Raw genomic sequence first — 22,728 nt, 5'->3', positions numbered from 1 at the left:
TAAGGAAGAGGTACGCCTGGCTCTTCGCACACACCTCCCAGAGCGGGGATCTGGTGGCGCAGAGGAGCGGGTTCCTCCTGCCGTGCCTCGCAGCTCCCACCCTACGCGGGAAGGTTCGCTGTGCTCCGTGGGGTTGCTCTTGGGCTGACATTTAGAAAGGCATCTTTACTGAGGGCAGCACTTAACTGTTTGTCTAAATACCTTCCTGAACTGAGGTTAATTACAACTCTGAATTAATTACGCTTTCAATTAATGAATTACCTCCACCTCTTGATTTGCATCTGTGGCAGCCAGTTACATTTCAGTCACAACCAACTGTTTTTAGAGACACATGCAGGTAGGGTTTTGCCTTCTATTCCTCTAGGGTACGACAAGGGCTTATCCCTAATAATTTTTTATTTTTATTTTACTTTTGTCCCATGGAGTTGCTCGGCATTCAGTGCAGTGCAGCTCACTTGGACGAACGCTTGATGAGCTGATGATCGCGGTAAGCTGGCAGGAGCTGCTGGCAGGGAAAGCTGCGGGGGAATTTCGCTGGCTTCCCTCTCTCTACACCAGAGTGTTTCCATCAGGCAGGCGCTGCTGTTAACCAGAAGAGGTTTTCGTATGGATAGCGTTGTTACCAGTTTATTGGTATCTGCCAAAAGTGGATGGTAGCTCCATGGCTGCTGTTGGGTAATGTGATTTGTCAGCACTCCTGGTACTGCGCTGAGATGCTGGAGCACACCGAAACACCTGCTGTGTTATTTAAGCCGGCCTCCAGATGCCTCAAATAAAGCACACCGAGCAGTAGGACTGGGAGAACTGACGTGGTGAAGGCTCTGTGGCTTTGCTAATGCGTAACACGCTGTGCATCCTCACAGGCAGGCAGTTACTGGACTGGGAAATCTTTTTGCTCATTAATACCTCTGGCTGCTTGCAGGAGCTGCCTGCTCGGTGGAGCCTTGCTTTTCCATGGCAGTCAAAGACATCAGGAAGGCTGCATATTCCTGAAATACTTGGAAGTGTGGGATAATAAGAGCGTGCTGGTTTGTAGCTGCCAGCCTCCACCACTGTAGGGGTGGAGGAGCGAATGCTGGTGGGGGGGTTGCAAGAGGACCAGCCCCTGCCTGCGGGGTGCTACTGCTGTGGGGACAGCAGCCTGCCTGGCTGTTTCCTCTGGGCCTCTGTGGGCAGAGGAAATAAATTGTGCACACTTGAGTGGCACTCTGGCTGCAGCTGGGGGCACGTGGGAGCCTGGGGTGAATAAAACAAAGGATGAAGTAAAAACGCTGGCACCTACAGCTTTGTCATACCTCTGTTTGTTCTAGAAACAAAAGCTGAGAGGCTGGGTTGCCTTAGTTGCCTCAGGGGTGAGGGATGGCATGGACAGTCCTGCAGGATGCCTGCACACCCCTCTGCGCTGCTCCTGAGCTGGCTGCCTTCGAACTGACCTGAGAAGGACGTGGTGATTCTTTGCCTTATTTTTAGGTTAAATATATTCCCATGGTAAAAAACAGGGCTGCCTGTGCAAATCTAGGTGTCTTGGCTGAAAGGAAGCGGTGGTGTTGTATGGATACAATGCCAGTGAGCCACTCTGCAGATAGGAGTTGCCGGAGGGCGTGCAGCAGTGCCACATGATGAGGCAGGATGCGGTGCTGACTGCAGGACCCTTGTCGGATAGACGGGCAGAGTCAGGCACTCACTGTGCAGTGAGTCAGGGCGTGCCCGTGCCGTCAGCTCAGTTCAGAGATGACTACTGCATTTCTCCTCGCCACCTGCTTCCAGGAGGAGAGATCCCAAGCGCCTTCTGTTTGTTCCTAAAAAGCTTTCTGCAGCCTGAGCCTGTTGGTGACGATTCCTGCCATCCCAGCCTTGGGAGGAGAACGCGTTATCCTTGCTGGGATATCAGCTTGGAGAGTTGGGCAGCGTTAATGTGCTCGTCGGATTGAGCCCATAAAAGGCCTTCAGGAACGCTTAGGTGAGGCCAGTGTCTGATGGCTCTTCTCGTCTGGAAGCGTGGAGGTGCTGTCCGCTAGGATAAAGCTCCTCTGCAAAGAAGGGGCTGCGTTGCCTGGGGCTGGGGGCAGGTCACCACAGGCTCTAGACATCGGTGCTACTTAACAGTAGGAGCACACAGCCAGGAAGACATGACCAGAGAAACAGGTTTGAAAATAAAGCCTGAGAAATGAGGCATGACAGATGCTAGTCATCTCCCTCTGTGCTTGGGTACTGCAGCAGTGGCAGGCTGGAGTTTGCTCCTCTGCTGGAAGAGATCAGACTGCAAATGCTGGATGGCATTGCCACCTGTGCTTTCTGACTCCCGCTTACCCCTGTGTGTCTGCTTCTGTGCACACGAAGTGCTGAGCGGTGTGTTAGGGAAAAATAAGACGTGCAACAGAAGAACAGCGTGGTCTGCTGCTGCCACTGCCGGTGCTGTAATCGCTGATCCCTAGCCTCTCTGCCCTACTTACTGATTTTTTCATTCTGAGGCTATCAAGCACACGTTCGGTACTCTGCAGTTTCCCTGGATATTCCAGAGATAGTCCTTTGGTGCTGTAGTTTAGGTAGATCTTGTGCTCAGAGCGGGCCTTTTTGTGGTCTGTGATACATTTACCCTAAAAACCCTCTGCTTGTCTCCGGAACAGGCTCAGAGATTTTCTGTACTTGAATGAACTGAAACATCTTCCTCGTTCGGGTCTCGAATCATCGGTGCTAACAGCAAACACTGTTATTCTGCACTTAGCAGTGATGGTTTCCGTGGCAAGGAGGGAAGGGGTAGATGGAGAGCTGCTCGAGCAGTGTGTGAGCCCTGTGGTGCATTTGCAGCACGTGGCGGGTTAGAAGAATGCCCTGAATCAGTGGAGAAGAATGGCTTTAATCAAAGCTTCATCAGAATAAACTTTCATCAAGTATTCCTCTCGGAGGCCCTGTAACCAGGGTAATCAGTTGAGTAATCTTAGTGGATATAAATGATCTCCTTCGATATCTCACGGTTTTCTAAAAGTCACTACATCAGTCTTTTTAAAAGCTTAGTAAAGCTTAATTTTAAAACCAATGTTACCGAGTCAGGAATGCAGATTTTTAATTACACACAAGTGGAAAACCTGACAAATACAGTCCAGACTAACGCCTCAGTTACACTGGGACAAATCCTGCAGAAAGTCTGTTTAAACAGCTAGGCTTCTTTGGGATTTATGGTAATGGCCCTGAGATCAGGGCTCACATCTGGCTTCTGCCCTCGGTGAAGTTACCTAGTGCAGACCTAGACTGCAAAACGCTGGGTGCCTCTAGATGTGTAGGTGCTGGTGATACGGTCCCTTAGCAGTAAGTGCCTGTATTCCTCAGTCATTGGTGAGGGTTAGGCGTCTTTGGAGGTCTGCAAAGACAGAATGTGTCTACCTAAATTAAGTATATAAATTAAAATAGGAACAAAATTCAGGGGGAGATAAGGTATGTTCTCCCAGCTTTAATCTGGGGGGACTATTAGAAGTACGTGCCATCCAAACGCGTTAGATTAATAACCAGGCAGAAAGATTCAATACTGACAAAAGAACTTTAAATCAAGTAGGTGTTGCTTCAGTGAGCTTCCAAACAATTTTCAGAACAGTCTAAAGCCTTTCCAGTAGGTTACATGTTGTCATATATAATGATCGTCTTTTAGATTGATCTAATTCACCTAGTGCACTTGAAAAACAGAGTTGCTAATTAAATGTGCAATTACGAAAAGTTTGCTCTGACAAGTAACAACAAACTTTTGTTCCCGGAATGGCTGTGGCTCAGAGTATCGTGCCTGTGTATGACAGCAACATCCTCCATATCACAACGCTTGTTGGTGGGTTTTTTTTTTTCTTAGCAGTAGAATTCAGTGACGAGACCATGAATGATGCAAAGCACCTTCTCCAGGCAATCTCCTCGTTTATTAGAGATGCAAATGCTTATATGAAAGGACAGCTGGTATGTGACCCCGTTAGAGAAGACATACTGTGGGAAAGGTAAGTGTGCTTCCTGTGTCTAGAGATTGTCATTATGTGAGCAATAATTTGCAAATTGCTGACAGGCTCGGAGGGCTGAACTTTGTAACATACTGAGTTCTGTTAAAGAAGAAGAACTGGGAAGCTGTCTTCCCTGCTACCCTCACCGAGGCTAGCTTTTTTTTCTTATTTTTTTTTTTAGCCAGCTGTTTTTCCTCACAGTCTGCTATACTTAGTTCATTGTATTTGTACAATCATGTTATTTATCTAGTGTGCCTGACCTAATATAAGCAGCTTTTCCTTCTACATCAGTCAGGAGGTGCAAATATATGTCTGAGGTTGCAAAGCTACCCAGGACATAAGAACTGTGTGTTAGTGACTGAAGAAGAAAGAAGACAACTGGAAAGTAATACACCTTGGGTACATGAGGTTGTAGTGAAACTGGCTTACAGGCTGGTGTGAAGGAGAGAAGGGTTACTCAGAAACTGGTCAGGAGAGATTTCGCAGGGAAAGAAGAAGTTCTGTTTGCTGGGGCCCTGACAGTGATGAGGAGAATCTCTTTTGGAGCCCCTCACAAAAATTAGATCATCTTCCAGAATCACAGAGTGATTTGGGTTGGAAGGGACCCTTAAGGATCACCTAGTTCCAGCCCCCTGCCGTGCGCACAGACACCTTCCGCTAGAGCAGCTTGCTCAAATCCGGAGATGTGGATGGTGTTGGGTGTAAACCTGAGGAGCGTGGTGCTCTGGATTTAGGGTAGGAGAAGCAGCGAATGCTCGGAAACACCACGTGTACAAGCCGCTTTGAGGCATGCGATCAGAGGGGAAGATGAAGTGAGAGACAGTTTCTTGGTGGTGCGTGCACGGTCGTATTGAAGAGCTCGTGGCTGTACCAGCTGTGTCTCACTGTGTCTCACAGGGAGCACCGGAGCATGTCACAAGGAGGGTGGGGGGGGGTTGAATTAGCTACTCGTGATATTGGGCAGCTGAAGCTGTCCTTCAGCTGGAGGCAGCAGGGGACTTGCTGGTGAGAGATAAGGCTTAGAGGTGTGAGGCACGTAAGGAAGTCAAAATAGAGTGTCAGTGGAGGACGTAAGAGAGGGCAAATCTTGTGTATCACTAAATGTAAAGTTCTTATTTTTGGAAAGTGATAGGTGTTGAACGGAGAAGGGAAAAATCACAGGCAATAGCTTTGGGTGAATGGATTTAGTGTAGCAGCCATTCGATATCTGAGAGAGGCAGGTATTCCAGGCAAAACCACTCAGAAACAGGCAAAACAGGGTTGAGGCGATCCCCAGAGGTACTACGACAGCTTGAGGCTCCCCAGGTAACTCTGCTCCTGCGGCTTTATTGTGGAGCAGCATCCCTGTGTCAGTGGCTATCAATACTCAGTTCATCTAGCTTTGTACAACAGAAAGCTGCCAGCAGTTGTTCGCAGCTTGCTGTTTATTGCCCCTGCTCTGCTCACCCTCCCCTGCCAAGCGGCCCTGCTGGGCAGCGCTCCTGCGACGACGAGCGCAGGCTGCGTGAGGCGGGCTTGGCTTTTCCACCAGACCTTTATCTCAGCCTGTAGCGGGGTCACGGAGCTGGAATTCAGCTATCCGAGGAAACGGGGAAGCAGAGCCTGCATTGGGGCCGGATCCTGCCAACGGGACTCCTACCTGACCCGACCCGACCCAGCTCTCCTGCTAAGCGCTGGAGCAATGCGTGTGACATGGCTTTGGAAGAGAAACGTGCCCTCAGCGTGAAGAGCAGGCTGCTAGAATAAAGGACTTAGCAAAACCGCTAACGCGCTTAATATCAAGCCAGCTTTCCATCTGTTTTTAAATGACGAAGGCGAGCATTGCTCCGCCGTTGGTTCCTGTGATTAATGATGTATTTATTGAACGGATGTAGCGCTTTGGGTTCTGACGGGCGTCAAGTTTTTTCCCTTTGCAACCGAAAAATGTGTTCCCTCCTGATCAGCGTAGCATCTCCCCTCCCGGAGCAGCTCAGGAGGAAATGAGTGTCCTTCCGATGACTCCTCCTGACTAGCTGACGGCTTCAGCGTACTGCTGGCATCTTGTTTGTCTTATCTTAAACACTACCTTTTTTCTTCTTGAAGGCTAGCCAACACAAAAGTAAACGTGAAGGCTGCATTTGCAGATGACTTTGACACCTCCAGGGCTGTTGCAGCAATTATGGACCTCGTTCACCATGGCAACAGACAGCTTAAGGCTGTTACTAAGGTAACCCATTAGGATACAGAGATCAGAAAATGACAGCTGTCCACTGTCCTACTGTTTAATGCAGACAGATTAGTTTATTGTTCACACGAGAAACCAGCAGAAACAAAGCTCCATAAATTGTTGACCTTAATGGTCCCCATTTGTCCTGGCTGTAGCGCAGGAATTATATACGACTATTGTATTATGCCTTGCTGTGACCAAAGTGTCTCTCTTTGCTGCTGCCTGATATTATTTATACCTCGGGTTTTCGAAAGGCCTGAAGCCTCTGTGACATGCAGCTAATTTTTAATGCTGGTTTTACGGCCTTACCGCGCTTCTTTGCTTAGTATCTGTGCCTAGGAGTGGGCTTTAGTAGGGAAAGGGGTGGTGGTCGCTTCTGGGGGGGCTTTGGCAGGCAGGCACAGTTAGCTCTAGGTGCGTGAATGCTCATGGGGGTGAGCTCGGCTTCAAGGAGCAGGGATCTGTTGCTGTTGGCAGATCATAACTGTGGCCTCAGCATGCCTGCATGAGTCCCCATCTTCAAGTGGCTTTTGGCAAGTCAAGACCCTGTTAAGGTCTCTCGATGCTGACACAAAGGAAGCATCTGGAAAGGACAAGACCTGAGCAATAAACACGGTCTGAGGACTTGTTCTCTTTTACCAACAACCCCCTTTCTCGCTCGAGGCAAACAGCTCAGCCTTGCTGCTGTGCTCCTTAATTGCTGTTTTCGTGATGTCCACCTTGTGCTGTGAAAGAGATGTCGAGTATATAGTAATAGCCGATTTTAAGGGAGAATTTGCTCTTTGCTTTAAAAATCCTGCCTCCTCCTGGTCTTGTTTTGGTGCTGATTTTAAACTCCCTCTTCAGCCCCATCTGCCCCTTTTCATTACAAAATGACTCACTGAACCCTGGCTCAAGCCAATTTGCAGCAGGGATCTGTAATAGCATTACTGCTCCTTAAATACACGTATTGCTAGTCACTGCTCATTTTCTCTGAATTAATTTTGCCAACTTTGTCAGCTGAGTCCGGTGGCTTGGTGTCTTGAGGGAGCTTGTCTGGGTGCAGTCCAGCTTTTTATGTTTTACCTCCTGGTTAACATGTGGGTGCTTTTTCTCCTTAAGAACTGAGTGAACTCACATTAAAAAGAGGAATGAGTTATGTTTATCTTCTCGTAATTTTTATCTTAGTCGGCACATTCCTGTTTCTTTCCTCAACAGTTCACTTCAGCTCCTTCCAGTTTGGAAATTTTAGGTTTTGGCTTATCTCAGACCCTGGTGGAGATACCGGATAAAATCCAACACCAGCTGCTAATTCGGTTGTTTATATCATTATTCTTAGGCAAGTGTTAGTCCCTTAAATCTCTTCTGAATCCGTCATTTAATTTTGAATTAATTTTATTTTTTTAGTGAAATAAATGTGGAGGAAAGAAATAAAATACCTGTGTTCTTAAACACTAGTCCATCACTGCTGTGCTGCTTGCTGCTGCTACTAGGGCGTGACAAAACGCCATAAGCAATCTCAAAGCAGACTTCGTGTTGTTTAAATCAATAAGACACTCAAAAAGGTGGTGGGTTTTTTTTTTTGACATTTATTTTAAGGATGCCCTTGAAGCTGCGATTTTGCTCTGTTATTTGGTTTCCGTGCGCAGAGCCCTTCCATGCACAGCGGTGCTATTTTTAGGTCCGATTTACCGTGCGCGCGTAGTGCGCCGTGGTTGCACGCATCTCCCCTCCTCGCCGCGCGTGCTGGTAATAAGCTCGTCCCCTCCCCCATTTGCTTGCATCTTTCCCCCCTCACAGCACAAAGGGAATCGCTGAAGGTGCTTTTACAGCCGTGTACAAGTTCCCGTCGGGGTGGGTTTTACCGGTAGAGGTGGGTCTGTCTAGTTAGTGGTAGCTCTCCCTCGCCGACGCGGCTATCGAGAGATGCCGAGCTCTGTAATATATATTGACTGGACAATCTCTTTTGAGTGTTTTTCAAACAGGATGGCGGATCTCCCAGAAGCTCTGTTGTGTATGGAAGCATTATTTCCTATATAGAAGGCTTTTTTAATGCCCTCGGGATGTCCTTTGAAGAAAGACAGGTATGAAACACCTCTTCTGTGTGCGCTGGTACATAGTAACGGCGCTAGCGTTCTGTTCTGTACAACGCTTTCTGAAAGCATGAAATGTAACAAAGCTATTTATGGTTTTAGTAAACCCTCCTGCATTACTTGCGGTTTCTGCTGTGATGTTTCAGGAGAGCGTCTGAGCAGGCAGAAAAGGGTAAAGCACGATGGGGGCTTTTTTCCTTCCCTTGGGTGTTCCTGTTTGACTTCTGCAGCAATTGCATTGTAGGAACGAAAGTTGGAGGAACAAAACGAGAAAAAGTTAGTGCTGGGGGGCCTTTAAGTTGGTACTGTTCTCTATCTGTCTTTTCCCTGGCTCTTCCTCGTTTTCTGATGGTTGCATCCAGGCTGACTTTGATAGCCATACAAATATTCCTGTGCACAGCAGGAGCCTGGGCTCAGCTCCTCTGCAGAAAGCCAAGGTGAGGAGGAAGGGGCTGCTCTGCCTTCAGGTGGGGTGAGGGGAGGGCCTTCACTGGAAATACCTTATGTATCTTCTAGTGCTTGAAAAAGGGCAGGAACAGGGAGGGAAAAAAGAGAGGAAAAGCCCAATGGAAAGTGCTGCACAGAGAAGAGGACAATAAGTACGAAGGCGATATCCTAGGATATGGAAGGGGAGCAGTTTAAAGTGATGCAGGGTTTTGGAGGCTAGCAAGCTCTGCTGTGCTCGCCTCCTGCAGCTTCATGAGTGTAGAGCTGAAGACCAAGAAGTTAAAAACTTTCTTCAGAGAAACCCTTCTACAGGAATTTATTTTGGGGGGGGGGGAAGAAGAGAATGAGAAAATACAAATAACCTTGTTCATCCAGTACAGTAATCAGTGCATTTAATTACTTTGCTTCTTTGCGGATTTTCCCACAAAATTTCTTCTGAAACAGCTGCTGGATGCAGTTCAGCTGTTCGTTATTCCTCATAATGCACGCATTTGCCATGTTTAGTATCCCACTAAAAAAGACTAAACACTTATATTTGTGCGTATATTGAATGTTGAAGCCATTCCTCCGTATTCTGAGCTGTCTGTATGCAAGTGAATATTTATTTTTACTGAAATAAGTGCCTTAATGCTTTTCTTTTTTTGTGTGCTGTGCTAGTTTCTCTGGGGTATCGAGGTCAGCAGAAGATGTTGGTGAGAGGTAGGCAGGAAGGAAGGAACAGCACTGCAGGTCCTTCTCTGTCTCTCTGCTTTTTCCTTTTGCCCTCAAATAACCGAATCAATAAAAATCTTGATTTCTTGCTCAAGACACCACAAAAGTCTGTGGGCTACTACAGTAAATAAAATGAGCCAGGAATTGTTCTCCATCCTCAAGGCCAAGCCCGAACAGGTCAGTGCACAGCCTGGCAGGTCACCCCTCTCGCCGCTTAGCAAGGTGGCCACAGGCAGGCACCTCGCTGGGAGCGGTCCCTGGCCACCGAGGATCCCAGTGCCTGGGCTGTCTGGGACAGGGCTCCACGGCCAGGCTGCTGACAAACTAACGTAGGGGCTACTGGGAGCAGTGCTTGAGCCTTCCTCAGTTGGGTTCTTGCACATAGCCTGTGGATCTGTCTTGCTTTTGGGATGCAATTCATCTCGGCTAACGAGCAGTGTAGTCTAATGTAGCTGCCTGTGCTCCTGCAACAGTCTTATTTTATGCGACCGTCTGGGTAAGAACTGTCTCTCTCTCTCCACTGGCTGGAGAAGGAGCCTAGGCAACCACAGGCAGGAGGGGTGAATCCATCTGAGGTTTCTGAAAGACATCCCTAACCAGGTAGAAGGCTTGTAAACGTTTCTCTCTTAGGCAGCCTTACCAGTTACTGCTGGGGGCTTCTAGCTGGTGAGTGGAAACCATCGTGCCTCTTTAGAGCTGGTGGGCACAGGTAAGGGCTTTAGCTCTCCTGAGAAGTGCTCATCTTCTGCGGGATAGGCAAGGACACATTTCCACATAAAACTTGTTACAAGCCCTTTGGATTGGTCACTACTACAGGAGAAGAAAATGGAGATCAGGAGAGTCTATGCAGTGTTTTACTTAGGAGGTGAACTGAGCCCATTTCCCAAGCTGTCCCTTCTTTTGGAGGACCGTGCCTTTGTGTCATGAAATAAGTGCCTCATTTCAGCTTTGCTGGTGGTGTCTGTGCGGGCATGTTCCTATCCCCTCTCATCATTCATCGTTGCTCTCCCTTCTGCATTTAAGCGTTTACCCTGCTCTTTTTCCTGTCCCAGGTTACAAGGGGACATTCCTGGCATTTAGATTTATTACCTTCTTCATGCTCATAAGCTGCTTCTTTAGCATGTTTACGTCTTTTGAAAGTTTGGGGAATTTGCTGCCTCTTACAATCCTTGAGAGCACTGAGCGTCTCAAGCTCTGGCCCCTAAACAGCTTCCCCCTCACCTCCTTCTCCTCCTCTTCAGTCGTTTGCTTCAGGCAGTGACCCCTGGAAAGACTCCCTTTCATTCCCATCCCGCTGTTCTGTGACTAAATGCAGTCGGTCCCCTCCGGCTTTAATTACTCAGCCTCTCTTCTGCTCCCAGTCAAGTGTCACCGGCAGCTACCTCACCCCGCGGCACTGGTGTGCTTTGCATTGCGCTGCTGCGCGTCTGCTCCCCCTGTTGTGTCGCGGTGATAAAATGCCATGACCGCATCTTCTCGTCTGTGGCAGACTAGTCCTGTTGTAGATATTTGTTGTAGAAAGGGTAGTCTGGAGATGGAAGGCAAAAATACTGCATTTTCCTTGTTTGTGCTTCTCGAAGAGGGGCTGGTGTGCACTCTTGCTCTTCAGGAGTTTCCAGCCGAGGGACTGCCTGGGCTCCCATCGTTGGGCTGATAGCTGCTGTCAGGGCTTTCTTCTGTTAATTTGTCTAATCCCTTTTTAATTCATGCACGCTTCTGGCATCGAGGAGGTTTCCTGATGAGTTCCACAGCTGGATTGTGCAGCACGTTACGTTCACGAGTACCTTCTGCTCCACGGCAGACACCGTCCTGTGTAGGAATACCCTGAGCTACTTCAAAGCACGACTGTGCTGAAACTTCTGCCCAGCACGAGTAGGGGGCGTGATGTTTTAATCATACCGCTGTAATGGGGGATGCTCAGCCATGGGAGGTGACAAGGAAGGCCTTAGTGCACGCAACTGGATTGTGATTGATTTTGAAATCGCTCTCAGATGTTTTTAAAACAATGCGTTTGATTTATAGGTTGCTGTGGGAGGAGGAAACTCAGCTCTGCTCTCCAACGTGATGGATGAGCTCGTAAGCTTCCGCACAAAGGTCCGTAATTACGCTCTTGCTGTGCCAGAAGCAACAGACACCGTGCAAATAGAGGAAGGTGCCACGGGATCAAAAGGACCAAAACAAGAACAGAAGGAAAAGAGACAGAAGTTAATGCAGGAGAGAAAACCGCTCCTGGAGGCTTGTGACAGTCTGCGTGGAGACCTTGCTGCCTTTGGAATCCACATCAAGGTAGAAGGCAGCTACTCGCTTTGTGAGCCCGTTGGTGACTTTTTAAGGCGGTGTTTATTTCTGCCCTTCTTGCCCCAGCAGCAGCTCTCATTGTTACACCCTGCATCCTGCACAACTGCAGTGGCAGGAGGCAGAAGCTGAGCTGAAGCTGAGCTCTTACCTCATAGTACTTCTGGCCTTCTCTTCTGCTCCCCTCAGCCTCACATCTCCGTGCAAGCTGTAGCTACTGCAGTTACTAAGGAAGTATTATTTCGCCACTGATAATCCCCTCATGTTCGGAAATCCCTAAACTGTCCAAGTCTAACGCACAAGAAAGGCTAGGAGTAATGTGTGCTATTTTAAGAAGATTGCAGAGGAACTGGAAAGTAAACTGAGATGACTTAGGAAAATAATACCTTCCCTCCACCTCCTCACATTTCCCCGCCAAAAAGATAAGTCCACACAAGAAAGCCTATGTTGTCTTTGGCGGGTGCATTCCTAAATGTTCCTGAGCCATAAGTACTTTGCCTGGTTCCTGTAGCACTCCTCCCTCCACAGTGCTTTCTGCTCTTAGTCTGTTCCTAATGCCACCGTTCCTCTTTTTCATTTCCCTGAGCGTGTCTCCTGCTGAAGAGAGATCCCCTCGTTGGCTTAGTGTTTCCTCCTGGTCTCAAGACGCTGCGTTACTTCTTCAGTGTGCGCTGCTTCTTCCAGTTCCTCCTGCTCCACTGCCCTTTTCATCTCAGCTTCACGGCGTTAGCTCGATCTTGTTCCTTACGTGCAGAATAATGCTCCGCTTTCTGCTCGGCATCCTTCTCCCTCCCTGCAGTTCACGCTGCTCCTCGCTTGTGTTTTGAGCCTCGCGCAGCCTCCTTGCATCGTTTTACCAATGGGAGGACGTGAAGCACAGTTACATTAGGGAGTGACAGCACACATCCCCCTTAATCGCTGAGCGTGAGAGCTGTCACTCGTCGATGCACCGAATAAAAGCAAGCGAGAGCTGTGGGCAGCGCTCTCGGGATTTCACGTGAAAGGGATACAAGCTGGGTTGGGGGCCAGAGCCCGGCGGTGGCGAGCTACAGCTGTGAAAGCAAAGGAAGCCTGTGGGAAGCTGGAACATCTGCTTCCTTGTTTGTACGCGGCTAAATCCTCAGCCTCGCTGATCTGTCAGGAAGGCTCGCAAATCCAAACAGCCGCGCTGAAACAAAGTCTTGGAGAAGAACGGCCCCGTTTGATCTTTCTGGCCAAACAGCTGCGGCCCCCCCCAGCCCCTTTGAAGATTTGTTTTGTCTTATTCTTAAAGGGATTTACGGGTATTTAATAACCTCCTAGAAATTGGCCTTAGCCGGGATGCAGCCCGATTTATTTTAGTTTTCATTTAATAACCTGAAGGTCGGCATAATCAGTCTCCTGCTTGTCCCGGAGCAGTTTGCTGCTGACGACCCAGCGCACGTGCACGTACGAGCGCACGCGGCAGGCAGCCGAAGCCCAGCTCCTGCTTTTGCTGCCGCTGCCACCCGGTGAGCGCGAGTACCTGAAGGTCTGCCGCCACCTTGCCCTGCTCTCGCCCTCACGGGTCCCAGGATCATCCTCCAGTCACCTCCAACGAGGCGGTGCAGACGTGGCCCTGCGCCACGCAGGGCTCTCAGCACCCTCTGGCCCAGCTCAGCCCCTCGGGGAGGAGTCGTCCCCACTTCTAGGCAAAGCCACGTAGTCCCTGCTGCTGCGATCGCTTCTGACGTCCCCTTTTGGAGGAACTCCCCAGATGCAGGCTGTCTGCAGCCTTGGGCTGGCTCTAGCCAGTTCCCTAGCACGGGCTGCGTTTTGACCCCTAATTCTTCCTGCGTACTGCAGGGGGGAGCCAGCACCCCCTGTTTCAGTACTTAGAGTTTCCACCCGCAGGCTAAGTGTGGCAGCACCCAGCGCGCAGTCTTTTAACTCCTCTGGCAGGCTCACAAACTCAAGCAGAACAGCAGAGTTGCGTTGCTGCAGTGTGCTCATGTGAGTTACAACAGCGTGCGTATTTTATAAAGGGAACTATTATACACGACTTCTGTTTGTTACCGCCGGAGCAGTTCTGCTGCCAGCCTTACCCTGTGCTTTCGTGGCATGGCCTCGGTTCTGCTCTTTGTTCCCAAAAGAACTTTGTTACCGTAACTGCGCGCTAAATGCGAGATATCTTGTATTACGAAGTGAAATGACAGAATTATTTAAGCATCAAAGAGTTTTCGCCTTAATACAAAGAAAATTCTACACTGTATTCCGGTCTCTCTCATGTTAGCTCATTTAACGTTTTAGCCTGTTAAACATTTAATATTCTGATAAAAAATTTGTCATTTTCAACAGTTGCGGCCAAGTGACTACATCAAAACAGAAATTATCAGTTTGGTTATGATATTCTTTTGAAAATATAACATTGCACTACAGCTACTTACAGCAGCAGGCTACTATCCTTCTAAAATTCACAGAGAGAAATGTGTTAGGCAAGATTTTCTTGTGTACTGACCATAGAAGAGGTGTTTTCCATGTAGACCAGCCATTTAAATATGAAAACATGATTGTGACTGCCTAACACTAAAAAATATATGTTTTTTTTCTTGTAGTGTAGTGATTTAATTATTTTTTCTTAACTGCAAAGAATTGTCCGGGCTTGTTTTACAACTGCTAAGCATTGGTAACAAGGGCATTCCTGTGAGATGGTATCACCACCTCTTTTCCTAACTTGATTAATAGTTTTGCTGCGTGACGTTTGTGTTGGAGTAGACAGGAAAAAAAAAAATCTGCACGCTCATTGAGATCCATCTGGTACATTACAGGGCCTCCTGAACAGGCTGTAGCCAGCTACAGGGATCCCTGCGTGATCCAGGCTGATGAGAGTAACACATTTCCTTGTTCTTGCAGGACAGAAGTGCTGTTTCAACCTGGGAAATTGCGGAAGGTGGGCAAGCGGAGCAGCAGACTGAGGAAAAAAGCTGAACCTTCATCACTGGACTTGGTTTTGATTGCAGCTGCTCGGTGTTGTAAATACCAGTAGTATCCAAATAAAATCTTTGGAACAAAATGTCTAACAGTGATGTAATCTCAGCAAAAACATTGAAACTACGACTCGCTAAATAAGTAGTGGCCTTGCAGAAGGTGCGTATGAGATGCAGGGTGTGCAAGCATCCAAAATCCTCCTCAGCACGGAGGTAGCGCTGCTGTCCGACACGAGCCTGGCTGTGTTCTACTGCAGGCTCTGCCCCAGCCCCGCCTGCTGTGATCTGCACTTGCATGCTGTTCTGCTGAGCTGGCGCCAAGAGCCAAAACACAGCACAGCCAGAGGCAAGAACCTGCGTCTGTCTGGGAGGGTAAAAGCACTTAGCTTTATGCCCACCAGTTTAAACAATGGTATTTTCCTTAGGCACAGAAGGAGGTGATAATGTTAAGCCTTGAAGTAATTCCTACTGCAGTGGTGCTGGCTTGGCCCCGTGAAACCTTTACCCTCATCACCACGCAGGCACCCACCTGTAAGGCCTGGTATCTTTCCGGTTTGTTTTTTGCACAGATTGCCCTGAGCTTTCCCTAGTGCTGGGATTACAGCAGGCTCAGGATGCAGCTCCCAGAAGTGGAAGGATGCAATCGGTACGTGCGGTGTGTTACCCAGACGTTCATTAAAGCCCATCTGAACTAAGTAACACACGTGTATTTTGGAGGCGAACGAAATGGGCTGTACCGTACTTGCCCAAGACTGCACAAAGGGTCAGGCCCAAGGGCAAGCCAGCCGTTTGCATCCCTGGTAAGCATTGAAAGGAAAATGGTCCTTATGTGATAGCAGCCATGCAGGCAAGAATACCTCGGGTAACACAGAAGGTTAAATCAGAATACTGCTTCTCTTTTGCCTGCTTGCTTTATAAAATGGCCTGGATGGTGTGGACAGAGGGATGCAGGGAAGCCTGCCTCATACATCAGGCAATGTCTATTTTATTGGTTGTATTTTTACTTCCCTACCAGTGTGTTTTTGTATGTTTAAATCACTTTGTGAGACGATAAATAAGAACATAGGCTCATATACGAGGAGTTTCACCTGAAATTCACACACTTAATCTATTCACAAGGATAAAGGCTTTCTTTTATACTAAGTGGAGTTTATTAAGCACAGCCTGTTTTCAGTCACCAGCACTCCCATGGAAGGCAGGGGGAGTCTTCGTTAGCACTTCGGCAGCCGCTCATGTGACACTGTTGGTATTTTACATTTGTTAGTGGCTGCATTGCTTACACCAGTGGCAAACGAGAAGGAACGGCAGACGCTTCCCCCAGCTCGGCTTCTGGGGGAAGTGCAATCAGAAGACACCAAACTCCAGCGGGTTGATTTGCTATGTTTTTATTTCCTACTGAAAGAAACTGCTACATTTCCAGAATGCTTTAAAATTGTAACAATTTGCATACATTAGTGAATAACAAAGTTACAACTTTTGTGTAGGTTTAAAACCGACATGGCAGGTTGAAATCTCTACTGATACCTGTTACTTGATTGCCTTTGCCTACAAATGCCGTTTGGATAGAATACCATCATGTTCTACATACAGAAACGCTCGGTATTTTGAAGGAAATCCAGCAGCTGTTTTAAAATCAGTTTAACTTTCTGACTTTATTTAAAAGGAGTTGGGCTTCTCCAATAGGTTCAAGGGGAAAAATAATAGTAGCTTGGTTTCCCCCGGGATGTAGACAGTTTACAAAATTGCTTAAAATAAACACCAAAAATCCATCTCTTATGAGCAGACAGACAGTTGCTCTAATCTAAAAAGTCCGTGAACCCTCATAGACCAAAATGAGCAAACATTTAAAAACCTATTTTAAAAATAGGTAACTGGTTTACAAAGAAAACCAAAAATGCATCGGGGTGAGGTAGTAGTCACAGTGCATACAGAAGTATTAATGATAAGGGCGGGAGGGGAAGTACTGAGAGCAGCCTGATTTCAGGTGCCTTTTGTGGGGAGCTATTGCAAGGTACGAGAACAAGAACCTGCTATGAGTGATGCTGTGTTCCAGCCTACAGTTAGACCGCTGGAAAAAAAAGAGTGGTTGCAATGAATATATAACACCTGCTGTGGTAACTAGACACATCTTCATATGCTTGTTCCTGCGCTTTAACGAGTATATACACTTGGAGTTAGGCTGTAGGTCCAATGGTAGCACCTGCTTCCAGACCTCACTGAAAGTTTTGTGGAAGTACTTCGAATGAACTCGCCCCTTTCTCCACACTGGTTCAATCCTTACAAGCTTTGACTGAATTTCCAAAAATTTAGGAAATGATATTGTGCAAAACCCAACTTCCCCTTTGTATCCGACACTCATCTGTTCTGCCAGCAAGCCAGACAGATACGTTCGTAACAGCAGAAGAGCTGTCTTGGTAATAATGGCAGAGCAAAACGCCTCTAAACCCAGAGCTCGAGCACCTGCCACCCTTTTTCTATCCCTACCTTTGACTTGTGACTGCCTATGTATCACTAAGAGTGGACAGATAGGAGCTGTCGTCTGCCTTTTCCTTCAGTTCTTGCTGGTTAATAAATAGCCACTTATGCACATGTACAGCCGCGTTCTCAGAGCTCCGGCTCAGCAGGCAATTTGAGTCTTAAAAGCGCCTCGCTCTGCCGTTATCACCGGCGCCTGACCAGCTCAGTTAGGTGGCACTACGCTCCTTACCCGCCTAGAACCGCCCCAAAGGATGATTTCACAAAGTTCATCACGCTGAGTCCTAGGTGAGCTGAGGCTAGCTAAAGGGATTTTAAATAGTTCTTCTTCAGGTAAGTGTAATTACTGCTCACTGCTAACATACCTACAGGATGCCCTTACTCTGCGATGGGGGAGTCTTCTCCCAGAAACCAAGACGTGGCAGGAAGGGGTGCGCTGTTGAGAGGAATGCTGCCTCTGGGACTGGGAATGGAAAAAGGCAACTAGTTACATTCAAAATCTAAAGCAACTCTCATGCATTCCCTTTCCAACGAGGCTTAATTTTGCTTCTTAAAGTAAATATACTAGCATGGCAAAAAATGAAGTGCAGCAGTTAATTCTAGACAGACGGCCTAAGAATGAAATCATGACAACCTTGGTGCAATCCAAGAAATTCAGTTGAGCTGGTGGAAGAATTTTATTCTTATCTAAGTATCAAGTGCATTTTTTTTTTGCTGTTCAAACTTTAGTTATTGCTCAATAACTATCAAAAAGAACAGAGGAATACTTTCAGTTTAGTTTTATTATATTATAACAGATCTGCAACTACAGCTTATTTCAGCCAAAACATTTTCGTATTCCAAACTCTTAGAAAATATCTACATTAATCATATTTTTCTATTCTTAAAAATAAAAAAAAAAATCTACCTAGCATACCAATGCTGCTACAGCACTTGAAAGGGTGCATTACTTATTTAAATTCTACTGTAAATGCAATTACTCTTGCAGTCATTGTTCTTCCTTTTCTTCTGCGCTGCTTTGGCTTCAGGTTTCAAAAAGTTTGTTAAAAGCTGTTCCAACTTCTGAAACCATGTCAGAGGCAGTCATTGAACGTCCGAATTTTTGAAAGGCTTGGTTGTTACACTGCCTCGTAAGAGAGCAAGCTCCAAACGCAGCCACCAGGAAGGGATTTTGACTAAAAGGAAAAAAATAAAATTACAAACAATATCTGGACAGTGCTTTTCTAAAGCAGTTTTGTGTAATTCATAAGGTGGCAGACATAATCTTTGTACCCATAAATGTTTGTCAGCACTGCTGGGAGGGACAAACACTTGCATTTCTTAAACTCTTGCATTGCAGGGCATTGTTGGCCGAGTATTTTTTAACTCACACTGCTCTTCCCATGGCTCAGCACGACTGAGTAAGAAACAACACCAACGCCGAAGGATGCAAAAGGAAAACACGCTTGCTCAGGAAGCGGGTTAGAAGGTATTCCATGGACAACCAGGTGGTCCCGCACAGACTCAGCTATGTATAAACACCTCACCGACTGCACCAGGAGCCATCACATTTCATTAAATCGGCTTACAAAGAGCACAGGGACAGCTGCGGGCCACGCCAGAAATCAAGGCACACTCCCTTAATGCTTTCTGCGTTTATGAGCTGCCTGACAGCACGTCCCTGTCCACATTACTCAGGCGCTGAACCTCCCCCAGCACGGACCTGGCACCTCCAAAGCACCTTCTCCCAGGCTGGGCCACAGGAGCCATTTCTGCTGCCTTTGCGGTCCCGGAGCAGATGAAAACAGCAGAATAATTTCGCAGCCAGCCCTAGGCACCAGTTGTTGACTGATTAAAACCCTCAAAAAGCTCAGCCCAGAGCTTGGAAAAAGCTGTCCATAAGTCACTGAGAGCCTGCTGACTTCTGGGCTACGTGTTTGTTGAAGAATCACTCCCGCGGTTCCTTCACCTATAAAACGGCGGAGTTTCTGAGTGAGCTGCCTGGAAGACCCTCAGGGGCCCACATCAGGAGAGCCTGGAGAACACAGCCTGTGTTTGCTGATTTCTCCAACATCTAATACTGATCTGTTGTGCACCATGCAAAAATGAACTCACGCTTTTAATTAAGTAAAATGAAGTTACTCTTCTAGCAACAGCTGCAACTTCAGATACACAAAGAACCCTGGTTTCAGTTTTCATTCTGGATATGTCAGAGTTTTAAAGGCTGGTTCAGCTGGTCCCTCGTTCTCACTGGGAGACCTAGCACAGTGCTCTACCAGTACCGCAGGGACAGGCTAGTTAATCCCATGGGCACCGAACCGTAGGTGACTGCATGTAGTGTCTAAAACATTACAACAGACCTCTTCGCTCCTGAAATGGCAGCAAAAACAAAAACACCAACAGGAAAAGAATACAAATTACGGTGATCAAAATGCAGACTTAGAAAAGAAAGAGAATCTCTGAAAGGAAGTAGCGTAATATACAGGAATACAGAAACAAAGAACTGAAAAACCTATGGGAGAACTAGGTGACATGGAGAAAGGGAGCATCTATGGGATACACAGGCTTTAGGTAAGTTTTACTTTATATTATGGGGACAGGGATTGCTACATCTGGAATTTAACACGCTGACTAGAGAAAGATGGGACCTGGAGCAAGGCTCTGGTGATGACTGCAGCCAGCCACGCTCAGCGGGGCAGCCCAAGAAGGCAAAACTCATCCACAAGGAGTGGGTCAGAAGTGGCGAAAACCAAGAGCCCAAACAAAAACCAGGGAAGTCAGCTACATGCCTTAGCTCAGAACTGCATTCAGCCCTGGATATCTTCTCTCAAAACAAATACCCCTGAGACTGAAAGAGTTCAAACAGGATTGAAAAGATACCTAGAAAACGACAGACTGCCATATGAGGAAACACTGAAAAGAAAATCTTTGGACAAGACAAACAATGAGATGGTAAAATCGATTTTTTTTCAGCAGAAGAAATGGAACGCTCCAAATTGACTTCTCATACAATCTGTGATCTCATATACTACCAAAGGGCATACGGCTACTGCTGCTACTGTACTAGAGGGACATGCAGTCACACGAAGAGACAACATATTTCAAAGGTATATGGGGAAATCTTGTTACTTAGTGAACAATTTCCACATTAACAGGCATAATAAATTATTGAAAATAAGAGCGAACTAAGGGTATTTTTTAAATGACTATTTAGAGTAAGAATAAGTCTGAAGCATGACTTCAGACTACAGTCCACAGTTTATAGCTCATTACTTATTGGGAAGAGACTGTTCTTCTCTCACTACTTGTCTTAAGGTTCCTTTCAGTTCTGTTTAAAGAAGCTACTTTCACAGAAAGACTACACAGCTATATGGACCAACTAGTCAGAGAGGAATTGACACCATTTAACAAGAGAGCCAGCAGTCAGCTGCAGGTGCAGGTTTGCTTGATGTATGAGCAAACCAGTCTGCCACTTGGCCTTTCGACGGTCACCCTCTTTGAAATTGTATTTTGTTTCCCAGTTTCAACTTACCTGTCCCACTGTATTACTTAGGTACAATGCAAGGTAATTCACCAAATTACAAAAACAAAACTAAATAAGCTATTTTTGAATTACAGAAATATTACTGTGAGTGACCACCGCTTACTTATTCTTCATATTTTTTGCCCGCATTCAACTGTTTTGAAAACATACATTCCACATGTAAGTGTCTTTGGGAATTGAGCCAGGATCACACTCTTGTGATTCAAATGTGGCAGATGTGAGTTTTTCTTACTGTAGCAGTAACTAGGGGACTGCATCACAACACACTTATGTTTTTAAAAGTACACGGATATTTTAGTCCCAATTTTATCTGAAAAGTTCTAAGGCAGGTCTACAGCAGCTGCCACAGGGGAACACAGACTAACAAGAATTAATAAATTATTAATTAATATTCATACCCATTTGTTTTTTCAGCTCCAGCCATAAACGCCCAGTGCGCTAAGACTCCCAGAGAACCAGAAAGGAGGTCTCCCTGTCCTCCACACCTCCGGCTGCTTCCTTCATGGCTGCACACCAGTACTGTGAACAAACAAACCAAAAACAGTCGTGCATTTTTTCGTCTATTCACAACAACAACGCTGGAGCTGTGAGGGTTAAACTCAGAAGAAATTCACAGGCAGCAGTACATGCTGAAATACACTACTCATAAAAAAAAATAAGCGTTAACATTTTAAAAATAGTTTTCCAATTACCGTTCAGTCTTTTCTAAGTAACAACACAACGTATGCACCTTACGTTTTCCATCTCAGCCTGCACAGAACCAGCGATTCGTGTTTGCACATACTGCTGACACTGCCACAACACGCACACAACCCGAGCTGGACCACATCCCTCCACTGAGCCACTGCACAGACGCAGCTCTCCAGAGCCTCCGACCTTCAGCGTTTACAAATGTAAGGCAAGGGGTTTCACAAAGAGCAAATGCTCTTTGAACTCAGCAGAGCTACATTCTGAAGCCTTCTTCCACGTGCATCAGAAAGAAACTACCGAAAGCAGTCTTTTCCTTAGGCTCTGTAAAAATACAGCCAAAAAGAGATCTCTTTTTCTGCCCATCAACAGCCCATGCGTTTCCGTCAGCGGTGTCACCGCGGATAGGCTCTGTCAGAGTATCAGATGTTCCATTTCTGTTTTAAATATACAAAGGTCCTTTGTCAAACTGATCTCTGCAGAGCTTTAACTACAAAGAACATGCAAATGGTTTCACTGAACGTAACTCCCTTGCTCTCCACTCTCAGCAAGCCCAAGGAAGAAGCCTGAAGGACACGTAAGGCACACAAAAAGAGAACACCAACAACTCTGCTACCCTTCTCCAAACTCTCTCGTGGGTACGTATCTGCCCTTAGCTCTCCTTGCTAGGCTGAGAAAAAAGAAAAAAAGAAAAAGAAAAAAATAGAACTTTCTTTTCCTCTCCTAGGAGAACAGAAGAGCTGATAGTATCGGTGGTGGCCACGTAGCAACCTTTAGGATCTCCAGTCAGGTACTCAGGAGCTATGGGCTCAGGAGTATGCACATAATGGACTGTGCATTCCTGGGCCAGCTATGTACACAAGCAAGCATTTAAAGCAAGACACTGCTGGGACAACAGCCTTTACCTCAGTTTCCTGCAGTCACCTGGGCTAAGTTTCTCCAAGATGTATGAAGAGAGCAGCCCAGGCATTTTAGAGGGAGTACTATTCATATTTTTAGAGGGAACATATCTCTTAGATAACGGGAAAAATCTGTCTGTACAAAAATTGAAGGCCTTGCAGGTAAGCCTTCTTAAATAGCAAGACGTAAAAAACTGCTTAACACGAGCAAACTGTTTCCAGTTCATCCGCATAGCTCATTGCTGCTTTCTGTTATGCAGTGCAGCGGAGAATTGCACTTCACTCCCATTTCCTACCAATTCTTCCAGCGGTAATTGCTGGGCTCATGAGGCCAGGCAGTTGTGCATTTCTGCTGCCACTGGGAGGGCAAAGATTCATTAGTCACCGTGCACACAGCAGACACCACTGCAGCGTTCCCAGCAGTTAATTTTCCCAATCACTCGTCTCCCCTCCCCTCCCCCGGTCCCAAATTAAGATTCCGCCTGTGTTCCTCA

At 46.8% G+C, this 22,728-nt stretch overlaps 2 protein-coding genes and 1 long non-coding RNA gene across 12 annotated transcripts in view; 2 read left to right on the top strand and 1 right to left on the bottom strand.

Moving 5' to 3' along the window:
• Positions 1-14,736, top strand: part of CARS2 (cysteinyl-tRNA synthetase 2, mitochondrial) — a 37,121-nt gene extending 22,385 nt beyond the window's left edge. For 4 of the 8 annotated variants that reach the window (XM_083826112.1, XM_083826110.1, XM_083826107.1 and 1 more), the window contains 5 exons: positions 3,836-3,974; positions 6,057-6,180; positions 8,145-8,243; positions 11,433-11,696; positions 14,577-14,736. In XM_083826112.1, the coding sequence (XP_083682238.1) occupies positions 3,836-3,974; positions 6,057-6,180; positions 8,145-8,243; positions 11,433-11,696; positions 14,577-14,651 (701 nt within the window). In that variant the 3' untranslated portion in view covers positions 14,652-14,736. Of the gene's footprint in view, positions 1-3,835; positions 3,975-6,056; positions 6,181-8,130; positions 8,244-11,432; positions 11,697-14,576 lie in introns of all 8 variants that reach the window. The other 4 variants (XR_014580517.1, XM_083826108.1, XM_083826113.1 and 1 more) reach the window with 4 other exon arrangements.
• On the top strand, positions 6-3,562 carry LOC310895221. The gene is made up of 2 exons (XR_014580547.1): positions 6-487; positions 573-3,562. It is a non-coding gene; the product is annotated as an uncharacterized lncRNA (long non-coding RNA).
• A 3,153-nt stretch (positions 14,737-17,889) lies between the features above and the next one.
• NAXD (NAD(P)HX dehydratase) overlaps positions 17,890-22,728 on the bottom strand; it is a 49,111-nt gene continuing 44,272 nt past the window's right edge. For 2 of the 3 annotated variants that reach the window (XM_083826095.1, XM_083826094.1), the window contains exons 11-12: positions 21,047-21,167; positions 17,890-18,300 (exon numbers count right to left, since the gene is read on the bottom strand). In XM_083826095.1, coding sequence (XP_083682221.1) covers positions 18,150-18,300; positions 21,047-21,167 — 272 coding nt within the window. In that variant the 3' untranslated portion in view covers positions 17,890-18,149. Of the gene's footprint in view, positions 18,301-21,046; positions 21,168-22,728 lie in introns of those variants that run through there. The other variant, XR_014580501.1, reaches the window with a different exon arrangement.

The sequence above is a fragment of the Anser anser genome, assembly GCF_964211835.1.
Source record: "Anser anser genome assembly, chromosome: 1".
Lineage (NCBI taxonomy): Eukaryota > Metazoa > Chordata > Aves > Anseriformes > Anatidae > Anser > Anser anser.
This window is presented reverse-complemented; position numbering and strand designations above follow the sequence as displayed.